This window comes from Cherax quadricarinatus, chromosome 54 (assembly GCF_038502225.1).
Source record: "Cherax quadricarinatus isolate ZL_2023a chromosome 54, ASM3850222v1, whole genome shotgun sequence".
Classification (NCBI taxonomy): Eukaryota; Metazoa; Arthropoda; class Malacostraca; order Decapoda; family Parastacidae; genus Cherax; species Cherax quadricarinatus.
In genome coordinates, this window is record NC_091345.1 from 13,847,350 (window position 1) to 13,867,788 (window position 20,439).

Here is a 20,439-nt window from a genome sequence, read left to right on the forward strand (position 1 = left end):
CACGAGCGAGTATTTCGACTGGTTATACAGCCCAGTTCATATATATCATTGATTCTTCTAACTTCTGGCAGTGCGCAGGTGCAGGCCAGCTGCCTGAGGCGCGATACCTGGAATGGTTTTTTTTTATGACTGATCTTTAACTTTTATGATTCACTTACTACACGTAATGAATTACAGATACTTTTACTGAAGAATTATCAATTTTATGTTAGTTACACTTCCACACGAGTTCGAATATTTTTTAGGAATAACAGTGAATTCTTTCACCATGGATCAAAGATTGTTGGCGGGTGTAAAATTATTTAAGAAAACCTTTTACAGAAATTTTATATCTTAGTGTATACCAAATTTTATATATTACTTTAGTTACGCAATTAACAAAATATACTTATTGATCGTTTAATATTAAACATTAAAATACTCTTAAAATGCTAAATAAATATTTAGCTTAGTTAAATTCTTCATTAAGATATTTGTTAATAAACGACAGATTCCACAAAACAGGTAAATTAATCAGGTTATGGCTTCATTAAAAAAAAGTTTAGTGCGGTACGACACCCTGTGCAGGAGCACCGGCAACGATGAATTCGATATTGTAAACTGGGTAAACTATAGTATATGGTGTGAGACAGGGGAGGTAGGGTGTGGCTCTCACTCTGCTAGTCCAAGGTGTAACTGAAGCAATAATAATCGTGTTAGAGTGAATATATCTTTATAATCTGTCAACCGATGAACGGTGGAGTTAAGGCAAAGTGCTTGGGAGATATCTTTTGAAAGCTACAGAAAACCTGGAGGTAGATTATTCGAGACCAAAGGAAATATATGTATTTTTATATATAAAAAGGTGCACTAGGCACTTGTGTGAGTGTAATAGTCGGGTAAAAACCGTAGACTGAAACCGGTTTGATCTTGCGGCTGGTTTTAGAGGGGAGGAGACTATCTTCCGCCCACTGCCATTTTCGCCTTATTTATCCCTTTTCTCCAGTTTTTTCCCCTTAATATATATATACCAACGGCGAAATAGATAATGCAGTGAGTGGTGACGTAGGAGGAAGTAGGAGAATGTGTAATTAGGATTGATAAAGAGTGAACGAGAGGAAGAGGTGGCCATGTGTGTGGCCAGGTTGGTGGTGGTGGCCCTAGTGGTGGCCCTGGTAGTGGCCACGCCTCCAACACCAGACACCAACAAGGAGAAGCTTCCCTTCGAGGCTGTCTTTCAAGGTAACTATGGTAATGCTAAGTATTTTTTATAATAGTTACCCTTAGAAGCCTTTATTTTCCCAAGGTACCTTGGTAATTCTTAAGTCTTGTATAATAGTTACCCCTCTCAGGCTGTTTTTCAAACGGTAACTATGGTAATCTTTAATCTTCACTATACTGAATGACATATAATACCCACAATTACATGAGGAAGACATGTGATGCAGTTTTGTATTTTAAATGCCTGACCATTTCGCCTGCTTGACAGGCTTTTTCCGGTCGAAAACAAGAGGTGATTCAATACTGGAGACACCAGAAAGAGTGAAGAGGTAAATATGAGGCGACCAGTCCCCTCAGTCTTGAAGATGTAATTTTGAGGTGGTTAGTCCCTCAGCCATGCTAGATGTTTAGCTCCATAGCTTCGAGCAATGTGAAGCTGAAACATGGGAATGGAAATTTTTATGATGGAGGCAGAAGCGAATGCAGAAGTTGAAGATGGCGTCACAGGTGGTGGGGCCCACTAGTGGAAGTAAGAAGAAAGTTGAAGAGCACTGCAGCAGACCTACTGATCCATACTAGGCAGATCCCTCTCAAATCAAACCTTTATCGAAGCTAAACGCTTACCAAGACTGACCAGTATTACTTTAAGGTTGAGGGACTGATAACATCTCTACCCCTCCTCTGCTGCTGCTGTTACCAGTACTTAATACGACTGAAGAAGCCTACCGGCGAAACGTTTCGACAATAAAGATACCCAGCTGTTGCACATGCGATCTTATTCATCTACGAATCCTTAATCTTCTACAATAATTACAATTTCTAAGTAGTATTTCAAAGTAACCATGGCACTCCTGAATCTTGTATAACTGCTTGAAAGACCATTGCAGAGAACAAATTTTATCGAGATCTTTCGCCTATATAACTATTACGCTCCTCCCGGTTAATTTCTGCATTTCGCCTGTGTAACAGATGTTTCACCAGAATAACAGACTTTTTAAAGTCAGTCTGACTTTAAGAAGTATTACTCCTTAATGTCTATTATAAGCCATCTCTCCCTCTTGTACAATAGTTACCCTTCGAAACCGGAATCCTGTACCCCATGGCTTATTTTGACGTATTAAAATTTAACTAAAAAATCTTGTAATAATTTAACCTTAGTTTCCATTTCAGTTTTATTTAGAAAAAGTCAAGTGCATAGCTAATTTGAACTGGATAAATCATTATAACTGTGAATACTATCAAGTTTTTTTTTCATCTTCAGAGAACAGAATACTATATATAGTACCTGGAAATATACGTACTTCTTTCAGCATATACACATACTGAGAGTTTATTGTACTTCCTCTATGGATTAAAATATTCTTGTCTTCTGGCGACAAAGTTACGTGCAACGTTAATGATCCTAGTGCAATCGGTAGGCTTTAAATCCCATTAGCAATCTTAAGCACGTTTCAGTGTCCGCTCACCTGGATACTTCCATTATTGCCCCCAAGATGGATCTATGATAGTTGTACACAGTGCAGTGTATATATCCCGTAAGGGCCAGATTAATAAGATTTTTGATGGTTCATAACAATCTTAGATCTGTGCCTACGATTTTTTGATACTGTGATTTGGTTAGTTTGTCTATAAAACTTTGATATAGAAAATCGATGCTATGGCGATTCTGTCATAATTCATTAATTATGATGCTAGGAAAATGATACTTTAAGGTTAACTTTCATATATATTTTTCAGATTGCTTTTGAAAATGTGTCTGAGGCATAAGAGAGAAATCTGGATTCACAATTTCAGCATTAGTTCGATAGGCATGCAGTTCCCGTCATGTGAACAATAGTCACCCCCCTATACCCATCCTGTGATCGATAGCCACTCCAATACCCATCTATGGAAGGTGGTCATAAGACTGTAGAACCTAACCCAAACTGACTGGACGATACTTTGCCGCCCACACTACACTACCACCACTGTGGGTATGCCGCCCACAGCACCCTCTTCTAATAGGTGCCGCCCACAGCACCCTCTCCTAATGGGTGCTGCCCACTGTACTCCGTAGTGTGCCCCTCACAGTACCCCTAGTGTGCCATCCACACTACACTGCCCCCACTGTGGACTCAATATATTGCCAGCACTGGTGCCTGCCTCTAACTTTGAACATGATACTGTTTCAGAGAGGTAGGTAGTGTGTACTTGCCTTGTTGTGGTTGCAGGGGTCGACTCACAGCTCCTGGCCCCGCCTCTTCACTGGCCGCTACTAGGTCACTCTTCCTCCTCCTTGAGCTTTATCATACCTCTTCTGAAAGTTATGTATGGACCCTGCTTCCACTACATAACTTCCCAGACTATTCCACCTCCTGACAACTCTGACTGAAGAAATGCTTCCTAACATCCATATGATTCATCTGAATCTTCAACTTCCAACTGTGTCACCTTTTTGCTGTGTCCCATCTCTGGAACATCCTATGTCCACCTTGTCGATTCGTGTGTGTGTGTGTGTGTGTGTGTGTGTGTGTGTGTGTGTGTGTGTGTGTGTGTGTGTGTGTGTGTGTGTGTGTCTGTGTGTGTCTGTGTGTGTCTGTGTGTGTCTGTGTGTGTGTGTCTGTGTCTGTGTGTGTCTGTGTGTGTTGTTAGAGAGAGAGAGAGAGAGAGAGAGACCGAGACCAGGCGCCATCCTGACACGGGGTGGCGACAGCCAGACATGTGGCTGTAACATGATACTTGGTCACCTGCTGCCTACCTCCCTACCACCTTTCTGCTTCCCCTCCCTCATTCTCTCCTTCCTCCCTTTCACCTCTGCAGTCTTTAGCCAGTTTCCTTACACCCCTGCCCGCCTAGCAGTAAAAATAGGAATCTGTGTGTTAGCCTACTGTTGTGGGTCACATCCAGGAGAAATTGTGTTAGAAACTCCAGTACCTGCTGGAACCTGTAGACGTGTGAGGTCACAGCCCTAGCAACCCGGTCCCAGACCAGGCCTTCTGGTTGTTAGCCTGATCGAACAGACTGTTGGTACCCGCTGCCTACAGTCTGGCGGATGCATCACAGCCCGGCCGATCAGGGACTGATTTGAGTAATTTGTTGAGTTTCTTCTTGAAAAATAGCCATGGGGTTTGTTGGTAACCCCTTTCCCAATCCCTTGTTATTGAAGGGAGAGTGTCGAGTCGCTGTCTATCCTTACTGAGTTCTCTCAGTGTACTCATCGCTCTCCTGGTTTTCACTGGAGGTATCCCGCACCATCTGCCAAAGTTTGAGACCGATCCCTCCAGAATTTTCCAGGTGTAAATTATGATGCATCTTTCGCGCCTACGTTCCAAGGAGTATAATTCAAGGGACTTCAGGAGCTCCAAGTAATTTAGGTGTCTGAATTTATACGAGCTGTGAAGGTTGTGTACATTCTCCAGTTCCGCAATTACTCCTGCCGTGCAGGGGGGCCGTCAGTTCACAGCAATATTCCAGCCTAGAGCGAATGAGTGACTCATCATATGCTTACCTGGAGTGTATTCAAAGGGTCAACGCCCCCGCGGCCCGGTTCATGACCAGTACTCTCGGTGGATCAGGGTTTGATGATTCAGGCTGTTATTGCCTACGATCCACAGTCAGGCCGGCAGGAAATGGCTTAAGGAACGTACCCAGTTCCCTTTTGAAGACATCTAGGGGGTGTATTGGTAATCCCCCATTATGTATGATCGGAGGCTATTGAATAGCCTTGAGCCCCTTATACGTATTGTGTTGTCTCAGTGTACTTAGGACACTCCTGTTTTCCATTGGGGTATATTACGACGTCTGTTTTGAATTTCAAGTTATTCAACCCATCTTTTTTTCCCCCCTTGAAGCTGCGACAGCAGCAATGTTGTGCGACTTGAACGTGAGATCTCCTGATATTATCACTCCCAGGTCTCTCACTTGACTTAAGCTCTGAGTGTTTTGAGTTTGTCTTTTACTCCAGTTTTCTTTTATTTAATCAATGCTTCCCTGACGTAGTAATTGAAATTTGTCCTCAGTGATCATATTAAAATTAGTATCCCAACGGAAGACTTATGTCACATCCTCTGTAAGAAAGCACTCTAGTCTCGTGTGTAAGATACTCCAGTAACTGCCGGAGGTATTTAAATGTTGGTAATGATTATCTGTTTTTTTCTAATTAAGTTAAATAACAAAATCGCTTTCATCTACCTCTCTTCCTTTCCCCTTGTCCATCCTTCCTATCCTTATCCACCCTTTCCCCCATCCATTCTTCCCTTTCTCTTCCGTTTTCCTTCCCCTTCCCTAATTCCTCTTTTCCTCTTCCTCCCTCGTACTTGTAGTGAAAAGTTTATGCATTTGTTGTCAAGAGTCTTTGTAACAGGGGAAGTTCATGTCCTTTTCTTTTTTTTTTTTTTTTTTTTGTTCTGAAAGTTCATGTTTTTGTGAGTTTATATTTTTATTTATGTATTTGTTGGGGAAGACACCGAGTATGTGTTGAGAAATTTACGTACTGTATTGCTGAGAATGTGTGTCCGTGTTGGGAAGTTTATGTACTGCATTGCTGAGAATGTGTCCGTGTCGGTCAGATTTCGTCCCCTTGTTGCCAATAGTTCTTACCGTTTAAGGAGAGACGACAGCAAACGCAAGGACGTTGTTTGATAGCAATTTCGGTCCTGGGACCGTAATCATTAATGTTTTAGAAGTTGTCCAGAGCCCAGGACCGAAATGCTAACATGTTCCATTGTTTGCTTTGTTGGTATCAGCTATCAAGGTTTGTGTCATTGCTCTTATCCTTGTTGGGAGTGGTTCGTGTCCTTGTTTGAGTTTATGTACTTGGTGGTGGAGGGGAGGGTTTAATTCTTTTGTAATGTTCCATATGTTGTTCAATTGATTCTGATGGATTTTTCATGTTTGTAGATTGACCTTAATTTAGAATTTACGGTCATCGTAGATTCCTTTCATTTTTATTTGTAGACTAGTGTCCTTTTGCGAGTGTTAATGTACTCGTTTTACATATGACGCAGAGCTTTCTTAACGTAAATATCTGTAAAATCTGTGTGTGTGTGTGTGTGTGTGTGTGTGTACTCACCTAGGAAACAAACACATATGCAGTTTAATGTGATCCTTTATTGACAACGTTTCACCCACACAGTGGGCTTTTTCAAGTCACACACAGATCTACCTGGGGTGGAAGGTACGGGAGTATTTATAGTCATGTTCAGAATGTTGAGGTCAGGTGGAGAATGCCGCATCTGATGATCTACCGGGTGGGGTTATAGAGTCTTGGGTAGCTTGGCAGGGGTATTGGACAAGTTATGAGTAGACCTTCTGCAGTGTTCTATGTTCTTATGTGGGATAGCAATGAAGAAGTTTCTTGGCGAGTGGTTCAGCTGTTATAGAAGCCGTTGTTCTGGTTGAAATTGTTGGTTATAGAGATAAGCGATGATTCCAGGATTCTTCGGTATTGAGTGTTGTCTTCTGTGGCGATAAGTCTTGAGTTTCTGTAGTTAATTAAATGGTTGTGTGAATTGCGATGTTGTACACAGGCATTCCTTGTATCGTCAGTCCTTCTTGCGTATTGGTGTTCTGAAATACGTGTTTGGAGGTCTCTCGATGTTTCGCCTACATATAATTTGTTGCAGTCATTACAAGGGATTATGTTGATAAATTAGACACATGTGCAACTCTTGGGTATCTTTATTGAGGAAACGTTTCGCCACACAGTGGCTTCATCAGTCCATACAAAGGAGAATCTTGAAGAACAGGAGGAGAATGAGGTAATCAGTCCCTCAACCTTGAGTCGATGTGGTCAGTCCATCAATCTTGAATAGAATACGGCATACGTGCTGAGAAGGAGCTTATAAACCGTTGGCAGGAGAGGTGTAGCAGTCATAGGTGGTGTAACATTTGTTCAATGTTGAAGTAGGTCGTGCCCAAGAATTAGGCAAGCGAAGAATTCCCAAGTATTAAGATCCCAAGAAGTTGCTTGCCTAATTCTTGGGCACGACCTACTTCAACATTGAACAAATGTTACACCACCTATGACTGCTGCACCTCTCCTGCCAACGGTTTATAAGCTCCTTCTCAGCACGTATGCCGTATTCTATTCAAGATTGATGGACTGACCACATCGACTCAAGGTTGAGGGACTGATTACCTCATTCTCCTCCTGTTCTTCAAGATTCTCCTTTGTATGGACTGATGAAGCCACTGTGTGGCGAAACGTTTCCTCAATAAAGATACCCAAAAGTTGCACATGTGTCTAATTTATCAACGGCTTATTATTGTTGAAGGAATGATGAACAGTGACAAATACATGGCAACCCTGGCAACTCATTTGCTTCCCATTGTGGGTAGAGACATTCCTGATGGAGAATGCATTTTCCAGCAGGATCTTGCTCAATGCTGCACTTTCAGAAAAATGCTGACATTCTTCAAAGAGAGTGGGCTAAGCATTCTAAATCGGGCTGGAAACTCTCCTGACCTCAACCAAACGCAGGATCGCGAAACATGACTGTTCAACTGTGGAGAATCTAATTGATAGGTTTGTGGATGAGTGCAACCAACTTTCGAGTACCGTCATTGAAGCTAAATCGTTGTGTAGATTTAAAAATAGGTTAGACAGATACACGAGTGGGTGTGAATTGGGCCTGACTGGCTCGCGCTAGTGGATTTGATACAGTGCTCCAAGTTGAAGAATGAGTCACTATGCAACATATGGGAATCTTTATTGAGGAAACGTTTCGCCACAAAGTAGCTTCAGCCCATCACAAAGAAAAACGGTGTAAAGAGAAGAGCAGTTTGAGGTAATCAGTCCCCCAGCCTGGAATCGGTGTGTTCAGTCCATGTGTCCTGAAGAAAGTACAACATAGGGCCGGAGAAGTGGCTTATATACTGTAGTCAGGTGAGTGGAAGCAGGAGGCGGCGGGATCACAATGGAACTATCCCCTAATGTAAGTAGGTCTTTGTCCATTATCACATCTGGTAAGACACGTTTTAGACTATGGAACAAAATCTCTCCAGGCTGAGGGACTGACCACCTCAAAACTACGTTTTCAAGGGTGATGGACTGATGACATCGTTTTCACATCTCTACTGCTTCTGCCAACTTTTCTGTGTGGAAAAAGACACTTATGTACAGTTCAGGACATTTATTAAAGGAAACGTTTCGCCACGAGTGGCTTCTTCAGTCCTAATACAGAGAAAACTAAGAAAACACACATATATATAGTGGTGGGAGTCAGGTGAGGTGAAGCGTGGGTAGAGGTGGTAGTAGTAGTAGTAGTAGTAGTAATGGAACTAAGGAGGTGAGGTTAGAGAGGGACCTGCTGGCATCAAGTAACACCAGTTCCCAGGATGGGTAATATCCTCTTGCTTAATAATTTTGAAATACTGTAACTACCGGACTTTTGCTTTATAGTGTTACTGACAGAAATTAGTGCAGCTTCAATGCATTTTCTCCGTCTTAAGTCGTCTTCTTTAATAACTAGTTTAGCTTCATTGAATTTCATGAGGTGTCCAACATCGTCTCTATGTTGAACACATGCGTTTTTGCGGTCATCATTTCTGCAAGCATTTTTGTGTTCTGCTATCCTAATGTCCAGAGTTCTGGCTGTTTCCCCTACATATACTTTGTCACACCCCCCACATGGTATAGTGTAGATTCCTGCACTTGTGCCAGAATCATGCTTGGGTTTTTGTATCAGGTTCCTAATAGTAGTTGAACAGCTGGTAGATATTTTAGCCAGTTTTCTGTCAAACATTTTTGAAACATTTGTGGCAACGTTGCTGACCGGTAAAACGATGTAACTTGGAGGCTTTTCTTCAATTTGATAGGTGTTGGTCTTGCTGAGGATACGTGTTGCACGTTTCCTGCAGTCACGTATGAAGTGTAGGGGAAAGTGTAGTGAACTAAAAGAGTTGGTGATGTATGTACATTCTTCTTCGAGGAACTGCGGACTGGAAATTCTGTAGGCTCTCAGAAAGAAGCCAATAACTACCCCTCTTTTAGTTCTTGTGTCATGGTGAGAGAAGAAATGTAGAAGATCATTCTTGTAGGTAGGCTTCCGGTAGACTTTAAAAGAAAGTTTGCTTTCCCCTGTGCGTAAGAGAACGTCGAGAAAAGGTAACTGGTTGTCCTTCTCCTCCTCTAGAGTAAATTTAATAGTAGGTTCCAGATTGTTGATGGTGTTGAGGATGCTTCTTTCTGAGAGCCTACAGAATTTCCAGTCCGCAGTTCCTCGAAGAAGAATGTACATACATCACCAACTCTTTTAGTTCACTACACTTTCCCCTACACTTCATACGTGACTGCAGGAAACGTGCAACACGTATCCTCAGCAAGACCAACACCTATCAAATTGAAGAAAAGCCTCCAAGTTACATCGTTTTACCGGTCAGCAACGTTGCCACAAATGTTTCAAAAATGTTTGACAGAAAACTGGCTAAAATATCTACCAGCTGTTCAACTACTATTAGGAACCTGATACAAAAACCCAAGCATGATTCTGGCACAAGTGCAGGAATCTACACTATACCATGTGGGGGGTGTGACAAAGTATATGTAGGGGAAACAGCCAGAACTCTGGACATTAGGATAGCAGAACACAAAAATGCTTGCAGAAATGATGACCGCAAAAACGCATGTGTTCAACATAGAGACGATGTTGGACACCTCATGAAATTCAATGAAGCTAAACTAGTTATTAAAGAAGACGACTTAAGACGGAGAAAATGCATTGAAGCTGCACTAATTTCTGTCAGTAACACTATAAAGCAAAAGTCCGGTAGTTACAGTATTTCAAAATTATTAAGCAAGAGGATATTACCCATCCTGGGAACTGGTGTTACTTGATGCCAGCAGGTCCCTCTCTACCTCACCTCCTTAGTTCCATTACTACTACTACTACTACTACTACCACCTCTACCCACGCTTCACCTCACCTGACTCCCACCACTATATATATGTGTGTTTTCTTAGTTTTCTCTGTATTAGGACTGAAGAAGCCACTCGTGGCGAAACGTTTCCTTTAATAAATGTCCTGAACTGTACATAAGTGTCTTTTTCCACATCTTGTCGGTATCACCATACCATTTCCTCAACTTTTCTGTACTCGACTGAAGAAGCCTTCTGTGTAGGCGAAATGTTTCGGAATAAAGATACCTAACTGTTGCCAAACTGTAAGTATTATATACCATTTCATTATTCGTATTATCACATCTGTCAGACACTGCAACATCATGGGATCTTGATACAAGGAATCCTTCAACACTTGTCCAACCTTTGGACGAAGACCTACTTACTCTAGTTGATGGTTCCACTGTGATCCCGCCTCCTCCTGCTTCGAATCGCCTGACTACAGTATATAAGCCACTTCTCCGACCATATACTGTACTTTCTACAAGATTGATGGACTGAACACATCGATTCCAGGCTGAAGGATTGATTACCTCCAGCTCCTCTCCTCTTGTGTACGAATGGTATATAATACCGACAAGATGAGATTAAGACACATGTGCAACATCTGGGTATCTTTATTGTAGACGTTTCGCCATCCAGTGGCTTTATCAATACAAATTCTAGGACATAACTTGAAGACAGTAGAACTATGTACAGAAGATGAGGTAATCAGTCCCTCAACCTAGGAGTAGGTGCGAAGAGCACCATAGTCGTGGAGATTCCACGACTATGGTGCTCTTCGCACCTACTCCTAGGTTGAGGGACTGATTACCTCATCTTCTGTACATAGTTCTACTGTCTTCAAGTTATGTCCTAGAATTTGTATTGATAAAGCCACTGGATGGCGAAACGTCTACAATAAAGATACCCAGATGTTGCACATGTGTCTTAATCTCATTATCTCCTCTTCTCTTCTGTGGGGCCCTGAATCAGCACTCTAGAAAGCTGTAAAATTAGGGGGGATATGATTGAGGTGTATAAATGGAAAACATGAATTAATAAAGGGGATGTAAATAGCGTGCTAAAAATATCTAGCATAGACAGGACTCGCAGAAATGGTTTTAAGTTGGAAAAAAATCAGTTTCAGGAAGGATATAGGAAAGCACTGGTTTGGTAATAGAGTTGTGGATGAGTGGAACAAACTCCCGAGTACCGTTATAGAAGCTAAGACGTTGTGTACTTTTAAAAATAGGTTGGATAAATACACGAGTGGGTGTGAGTTGGACCTGACTAGCTTGTGCTACTAGGTCAGATGCCTTGCCCCTCCCTTAAGTGAATGTGATTGACCTGACTAGGTTAAGGCATTGGCTTAAGCCGGTGGGAGAATTGGACCTGCCTTGCATGGGCCAGTAGGCCTGTTGCAGTGTTCCTTCTTTCTTATGTTCTTGTGTTCTTACACTATTCTTCTCTGTATTGGACTAATGAAGCCACTGTGTGGCGAAAAGTTTCCTCAGTAAGGATTCCCATATGTTGCATAGTGTCTCATTCTTCAACTTGTCGGTTTTCTAAACCATTTATCACAGTGCTCCATCCTTAAACAGATGTGACTTGGACCTGCCTAGCATGGGCTAGTAGGCCTGCTCCTTTCTTATGTTTTGTAATTGCTGCTGTTATCAGGACCTTTTACCACGACGAAGAACTTGCTAAAATGTGACTCACGAAATCGTAATGACACGATTGCAAACAAACCATACCCCGGCCGGGATTGAACCCGCGGTCAGAGAGTCTCAAAACTCCAGCCCGTCGCGTTAGCCACTGGACCAGCTAGCCACAATAAGATTCGTCCAACTAGGTATATTTCTACACCATAGGAAGGTTAGCACAGGCACCACTGTGACGGGGTATGGTTTGCTAAAATGTGTTCAACATTGGTCGATTGTATGCCAAAGCATGTAACATTACTTATCAAAGCAAAGGGTAGTCATATCTCTTATTAAATCAGTTATTTGTCATATCACTGCCGTTTATTTTTCAAATAAACATCAGTTTTCCAATTATATGTCTTTTCTTATCACTGCCTCAATTAATAGTTTGCCAGGTAAACGGTGGTAGAAGGTGCCCGAGGACTTGCTTATAACTCCCGCCAGCCCAGGGTTGAACCCCGGGTCCTACTGTGAGCTACGAAGTGCAGTGCTCTCGTACTGTGTTTGTGTGTCATTCATACAGGAGGAAGAGAAGGGAGGGAGGAAGAAGAGAGGATCTGTGCAAGTCTCTGCCATTTATACAGTATTATAATAAAAAAGAAGCGCTAAGCCACAATGCCATTCATACAGGAAGAGGAATAAGGTGTGCGTGATGTGTGTAGGTGTGTCATTCATACGGGAGATTGACCTATGGCTGGCAGTACACGTCCTCGGGTGGGATGCCTGTCCATCCTGACCTTTGGATGACATTTTGCCTGCAGGTATTTTGGTGAGCAACTCTTTAATTATGACTTCGGGTAAAGACTAGATTTGAATGGGTGAAGAGGAAGGAAGGATGACGAGGGAGGAAGGCCGAAGAGAGGACATTAAGAGCTTGAGATGCAGAGGAGAGAAAAAAGTTTGAGAACCACTAACCTAACGCATTATTTTTCCATTTATATAATAGATATTTCTGTGGATGGCGGATCTCACCTTCAAGGACTATAACATTGTATCAATCGCATCTGCTAGAAAAATGACAGGATGGATAATGAGAACCTTCAAAACTAGGGAGGCCAAGCCCATGATGACACTCTTCAGGTCACTTGTTCTATCTAGGCTGGAATATTGCTGCACACTAACAGCACCTTTCAAGGCAGGTGAAATTGCTGACCTAGAAAATGTACAGAGAACTTTCACGGCGCGCATAACGGAGATAAAACACCTCAATTACTGGGAGCGCTTGAGGTTTCTAAACCTGTATTCCCTGGAACGCAGGAGGGAGAGATACATGACTATATACACCTGGAAAATCCTAGAGGGACTAGTACCGAACTTGCACACGAAAATCACTCACTACGAAAGCAAAAGACTTGGCAGACGATGCACCATCCCCCCAATGAAAAGCAGGGGTGTCACTAGCACGTTAAGAGACCATACAATAAGTGTCAGGGGCCCGAGACTGTTCAACTGCCTCCCAGCACACATAAGGGGGATTACCAACAGACCCCTGGCAGTCTTCAAGCTGGCACTGGACAAGCACCTAAAGTCGGTTCCGGATCAGCCGGGCTGTGGCTCGTACGTTGGTTTGCGTGCAGCCAGCAGCAACAGCCTGGTTGATCAGGCTCTGATCCACCAGGAGGCCTGGTCACAGACCGGGCCGCGGGGGCGTTGACCCCCGGAACTCTCCAGGTAAACTCCAGGTAATACGCTACTAGTGCTAAGAGGCGCGTGCTTAAGTAGCTTAGTTGTTTTATTTTCTAGGCAGCAGCCGAACTGCAATATTTAAGAACACTAGACATGAACCTGAAGGCCGATGGTAGAGCACTTGGTTCGCAGCTGAAGACATCCGGGTTTGAGGCGTATAAGCAAGTCCCTTTATGACCGTTGCTGTTCCCCTATCAATAAACAGGTAACCTGGATGTTAACCGACTGTTGTGGATGGCATCCTAGAGCTAAAGGGTAGTAGTAATAGTCGTAGTAGTAGTAGTAGTAGTAGCAGCAGCAGCAGCAGTAGTAGTAGTATACCTTTGAGCAGGATTCTGAAATGAGCCGAAGCACGATAACTACTCTTAACGAGTAAATTCAGTTGTGTAAACAAAAAATATATATACAGAAGGGAAATACAACAAATAAAATCAGACAGATGCATGAGAAAAGAAACACAAGACTGAGAAGAGAAGCAAGAAATATAGGACAGACGCAGAAGTGAAACAGGAAGATGAGGAACGCCTGTGGGGAGGGGAACGGGGGGAGGGAACGAGAAAAATAGTGAGTGAGTTTGACATTGAGAGGGTGGAGGTGGCGGTGTTAGAGGCGACGGCAGAGCCAAAAAACGAAATAGTGAAAGGTGATGAAGGCAAAGAAGACGACATGTGTGAAGTGGGGTAGATTCATTAGGACAAGGTAGGTCAAGGTAGGCCAGGATAGGTCAGGTAAGATTCGTCAGAAAACAGGGCAAGTGTTTCCTGGCGAGGGTCTTAGTTATGTGATGACCCGACACTGCAGCTTTTGGTCATCTGACCGAGGCCTTCCACTGGCTTACCAGACCACCACTTCAATAATTAAAATTAGTTTCTAAGTAGGCCTTCCACTTTTGAAGATACTGCTGCCACCACTGCTACTTACTATCACAGTATTTACTCTTGTTCATGGCATACTTTTGCAGTATATAATAAACTGTGTATACATGTGTATTTTATGTATTTCTGTATGTTTATATTAACTACTACCACCATATCTGTGTAGTGGTGATACCCTAATGGGGTGTTAAATAAACCATACCCCGGCCGGGATTGAACCCGCGGTCAGAGAGTCTCAAAACTCCAGCCGTCGGGGTGTTAAATAGGCCAGACACCAAACGACAAATGGACACGACAAAAATTGTTTTAATACATGGGTTGTTAAAGTACGTTTGAGAAGGTAACTCAGCTGCTAAAACAATATCAGACACGAAGGTTAGGCGAGTCTTAAGGCGTGTGATTTCCGGCTCACTAGAACTGTTATTATTAGTGTGTAGAGTGGGAGGCAGTCAGGGTTGATCCATTGAAGGGAAGGATAGCTTTAATTCATTGCATCAAGAGCTATTTGGCGGTATCCAAGCAACATGTGTGTACTCACCTAATTGTGGTTGCAGGGGTCGATTCATAGCTCCTGGCCCCGCCGCTTCACTGGTCGTGTGAGAGAGAGATCACTGAAGTTTGCACTTTTTTCATGCACAGTTTAATTTACAGATTAATGGCTGTTATCCTATCTTCAGAGTCCTCCAGGATGCCACCCACCCTTCCTCCAGGATGCCATCCACCCTTCAGGATGCCACCCATCCTTCTCCAAGATGCCACCCATAACAGTCAACTAACACCTAAGTAATTATTGACTGCTAGGTACATAAGGGGCAGTAGGTGTGAGATTTCCACATGCGCCTCGTTCCCTCTGGTAGTCAATCAAACCCCGGTTCTTTCGGTTGTGATCGGAAAGCTCTCCCACTGACCAACAGGTCACCTGTGTTTGGAACTACACACTCTTAGACTCTTAACTTTCCTTTACCTGCATTTCTTTCTTTCCAACAGAGGGGTAGATAAACACGATAAACACACAACAAACAAACGATAGGTTCTTGAAACCAGGAGCGAACCTAGTAGCAACCAGCGAAGAGACGGAACCCAGGAGCTGAGACTACCCCTGCAGCTATATATACTGTAGGTAAATATAAATGACTACACGTAGGCAGGCAGATAGACACATATACACTAACGTAGAGCCCATGAGAGTGGGGTGGATTATTATTATAATCAAGGGGAAGCGCTAAACCCGGAGGATTATGCAGCGCCTGGGGGGGGGGGGATGTGGAAGGCATTCAGGCTTAATTCGGGGAACTGGAGCACAGATCCAATTCCCTAAATCAAGAGCCCCTCACCAACATCAAGGAACCTTCCTTGAGGGGAGTGGGGTGGAGAGGAGTGATGCACAGAGAGCCCATGAGAGTGGGGTGGAGAGGAGTGATGCACAGAGAGCCCATGAGAGTGGGGTGGAGAGGAGCGATGCACAGAGCCCATGAGAGTGGGGTTGAGAGGAGTGATGCACAGAGAGCCCATGAGAGTGGGGTGGAGAGGAGCGATGCACAGAGAGCCCATGAGAGTGGGGTGGAGAGGAGCGATGCACAGAGAGCCCATGAGAGTGGGGTGGAGAGGAGTGATGGAGAAATATACAAGCAGAAGCTACTTGTTGAATGACTTCCTTTCACTTCACCATCTGAGTCACACCAGCAGTTGGCCCGAGTGATGGCTATTCTCCAACTGCTACGGAGTAACATTTCCACCCTATCACACGGCTCCTTGTAAATCACCCGGAATGGCATCGCATTTTTCTCCGAAATAAGCTCTGGAAGAAACGTCAGCCCGGGTACGCTTGAATTTTCTCATTCCCCCCCCCCCCCACCACCTCCCTCTCTCTCTCTCTCTCTCTCTCTCTCTCTCTCTTTCTCTCTCTACCCAGTTATTGTTTCCACGAGTTATTGCTTTAAGTTAGTTGGTGCTTTTCAAGTGAATGTTTGGAGTAGCATCTCCCGTCGATGGTGATTTGCGCTGGTTTGTGTGTTGCAGACACGAAGCCAAAAGTATGGAGGGTTGCAAGATATGGTTCTGGAGCAGTAAGCGAGACGCGAGTCATAAGAACGTTTGTATAGCAAACGTTTGCAAACTTTAAACGATATAGCAAACGTTGTTAGCCTTAAAATAAGTTGTATACAAACGTTTGCAGAATTAAGAAAGTTTGGGCAGAAAACGTCTGTAAACATAAGGAAGCTTTTAAACAAACGCTTGAAGACTAGAAAATGCATAAAAATGTTTAGGAAATTTTTAGGAAGTGTCTGTGTATAGAGCAGAATTGACCACTAAAGTATGACAGTAACATTATACAAACTCCAGAAGTATCACTAACAGTACTGTAGAAGCCGTAGGACGTAAGGTTAATATGTCATAAAATGACTGAATAATGCTAAACTCTGTATGGATACCATTGTAGTGAATGAAAGAGCCGATGACAGGAAGACAACATGGAGACACCAGATACACATTTCGAGAAACATTACAGCAGAATACAAGGAAAATACAACAAATCTAGAGGATGAGCTTATTAAGACGGATATGTAAATAGTACGTGGCACTGTCCACTACCATCTTTATGGTGGTACGTTCATTCACAGGACGAGTGGCACTGCCCAATAAATTCTTCCCTGAAAAAAATAAATTATAAAAACTGATAGTCTCTTCCTGCGAGGTTCCAAGCTTCGAAGCAATCATTGTCATAATACGAGATTGTAGTGTTTATACAAGCAACTGTGATGCTCATCAGTAAGATGTTTACCTATGGCAGGTGGTGGTTGTTCCTAGTCTTAAGTGGTGTTGGTCTTCTGCTTCTGCTGCTTCTGCTTCTGCTGCCTGTCCCCGTCACACGGTATATTTAAGGACAGCTTGCCAGAAGGGGGTCAGTTGAATTGGGGTCCACGAAGCACTCATTTAATGGCTTGATCGATGGGTGGGGCTACGGCTGTTCACCCTACTTCCTCTCTACTCTCATCCCACCTCTCTCTACTCTTGCTCTCTGTCTTCCCTTTCTCTCCCCTTTTCTTTCTCCTTTTCTCTCTTCCCCCTTTGTATCCACCTTTCCTTTCACCCCCTTCTCTCTCTCTCCCTCCCTCTACCCCCCTCTCTTTGGAAACACAGCGCCTGCAAAAATTTGTGTAGCTTGCCTATATGTGCTAAAACCTACGAGTGTTACCTCTATAAATGATGTGTTACCTATAATACACACAAATAACTCGCGCCTTTTCTCTTCTGTGTGTTACCTGTAAATAATTTAAGTGTAGAGGGTCTTGCTCTAGGATACTTATATCCACTTATACTTACACCTGTGTGTATATCAGAGTCAATAATGGCCACTGTTGGCAGCAAACATCTACAGCCTGACTCCTGACTGGTTTACATGCGGACTAATCTGCCCACATGTAAACTTAATGTGGATCCCAGATGTAGGGAGTTCCAGCAACATGGGACCACATGCTGGGTATGTGTTATTAGTTGCTTTAATTTCACTTGATTATTATTATAATCAAAAAGTAGCGCTAAGCCACGAGGGCTATGCAGCTAATTTCACTTGAGAATATATGGCCGAGTTTCTTTTGATACATATATCTGAGAATGAGTCTGTGTATTGTTGAAAATCTTTAATTCTATCTCATCCTGTGTAGATGTGAATGTTTGGTTGACCCAGCGCGATATATCTCACTGTTATCCCTGGTTAGGTAAGGTTTGTCAGGAAACAGGACAAGTGTTTCCTGACGCGGGTCTTAGATGATGACCTGCCTTTGGAGCTTTGGTCATCTGACCGAGGCCTTCCGCTGGCTTACCGGTCCACCCCTTTAAAAATAATGATAATTTATAACCAATTCATAGTTATATGTTATCCCTGGTCTGTATGACATACGGGTTCAGTGCTTATATTTATAATAATAATAATAATAATAATAATAATAATAATAATAATAATAATAATAATAATAATAATACTCTGAGAAGTGTATTTCTCTCAGCGTATATATACTGAACGTTTATTTAATCCCTGTTTAGGAGATTAAAGTCTTCTTACCTAGTGTTGTTTATAGACTTTAAACCCCATTAACTATATAGCAGGAGAGAGGAAGCCAGGGGACTTGGACACTGACTTAAAATTAGAAATGGTAACTACAGTGTAACTACATTGGTTACTTAGGCAAGGACCCACATGACGAGGAAGTGATGAGTCCAAGCACCATGCACAGCTTCACGAGTGAGTCGACAAAGCAGGTCCATAGTATTTAAAAGACTGGCCTAGGGGCTGTGACTCGAACCCCTAATACTTACAGTCAGCCAAACATTATATACTCGCCAGTAAATAGTTCATCACTGTTTTGCGCTGGAATGTTCTCTATCACCAGTCTCACCGGCTCCTCTGAATGATTCATCAAAGCATTAATAGAAATGAATGTCATTTCGTTACAAGGGAATGGCTGATTGCTGTCGAGTTAGTTAATTTCCTCAATCTGACATTGTTGTGAGGGGTAAAAAAAAAAGTGAGTGTGTGCCAGCTGAGTGGGATGTGGCAGCTGGTATCGCCTTCACTAAAGCTACGATGGAGCGCTCATGTTGCGGCTGCCAGCGACACACACGCATTGTTGGTGAATAAGTCACATGTGCAACACTCTGGTACCTTTAAACCTTTCGCCTACACAGCAGGCTTCTTCAGTCGAATACAGAGGCGATTAAGTGATACATAAGTATTGTTGGAAGTGTTAGTGGTTAGTAAAACTGTCGGTGTGACAAGAAGGGAAGAGGATACATAGGTACGGTCAAGCTGGCAGATACATTCACGTGAATAGACGTGACACAAAGACCTTCAGGTAAACATTCCACAGGTTTCTATACCCGTTGGTAGACACTTGCCATCTAGAGAGGTTTGATCTTGTTGAGATTTTACGTGGTATCAGTACATGTCTACCTGCTTCTGTAGTACAGCGTAGGGTGTATGTGCCCATTGTAGCACAGCGTAGGGTGTACGTGCCCATTGTAGCACACCATAGGGTGTACGTGCCCATTGTAGCACAGCGTAGGGTGTACGTGCCCATTGTAGCACACCATAGGGTGTACGTGCCTATTGTAGCATAGCGTAGGGTGTACGTGCCTATTGTAGCACAGCGTAGGGTGTATGTGCCTATTGTAGCACAGCGTAGGGTGTACGTGCCTATTGTAGCACAGCGTAGGGTGTACGTGCCCATTGTAGCACAGCGTAGGGTGTACGTGCCCACTGTTTCTGTAGCACAGAGTAGGACTTGAATCGATTTCTGATTACCCCCATTCCTCGGGTACTATATGATTCATATGGGATTAGCTCTTTTCCCTGATTAAAATATATAAACTGCACCTCGTCATATATATTCTCTCAGCTTCCCCGTCATCGCCAGCTAAAGCTGACAGATTTCATTAGCGTATTACATTGTGTGTGATGGAGTATGACAACTAGCTTTTGTTCTATCATATAGAATAGGTTACCAGGGCACTGCTGCCTCGTGTATAAAATCGTTCCTGTATGACAGAATGTGACGGGGAAACATAGCTAGCTTTTGTTCTGTCGTACAGAATGGGTCATCAGCGTATTGCTGCTTCATGTTCAAAATTTAACCTGCGTGATTGAATGATAGGAGAAACACGGCTTGCTTTTGTTTCCACGGTGTATTATACCACAGTGTAGATACACCGTGGGTGCATCCAGTGTTCTTTTTAAAAATCCAGTATCACACGGAGTGGTTCTACTGTATTCCTCCCCTAGTGGTCCTCTCAACAAGTCGTCGTTCCTTCGGCTAACGCAGCTATTCCGAAATCACCGTCGTGTGCCAATCCTTGGCGTTGTTTGTAATCAATAACCAACTAGGGCCATGTTATTGAATGTCGGTGGAGCGGTAGTGACCCGCAATCATCTATGCTGGCCTCTCTCGCCTCCTCACTCCAGCCTCTCTCAAACTTTCGTTGCATTTGTCGCAGTGTAGCGGTCCACAGCGACCCTTCAGTGTATTTTTCCAACATGTTGTTACGGGTATACATAGTTTTATTTTACTTTAGGTCCAGAAGTTGCTTGACGGGGTTATGGCTGGACTTGCATTAGGTT

General features: G+C 43.2%; 1 protein-coding gene across 1 annotated transcript in view; it reads left to right on the plus strand.

Annotated features, from left to right (window-relative positions):
• The first annotated feature begins 636 nt into the window (after positions 1-636).
• LOC128699148 (pikachurin) overlaps positions 637-20,439 on the plus strand; it is a 563,751-nt gene continuing 543,948 nt past the window's right edge. The window contains exon 1 of the mRNA XM_053791691.2: positions 637-1,221. Coding sequence (XP_053647666.1) covers positions 1,110-1,221 — 112 coding nt within the window. The 5' untranslated portion in view covers positions 637-1,109. The remainder of the gene's footprint in view (positions 1,222-20,439) is intronic.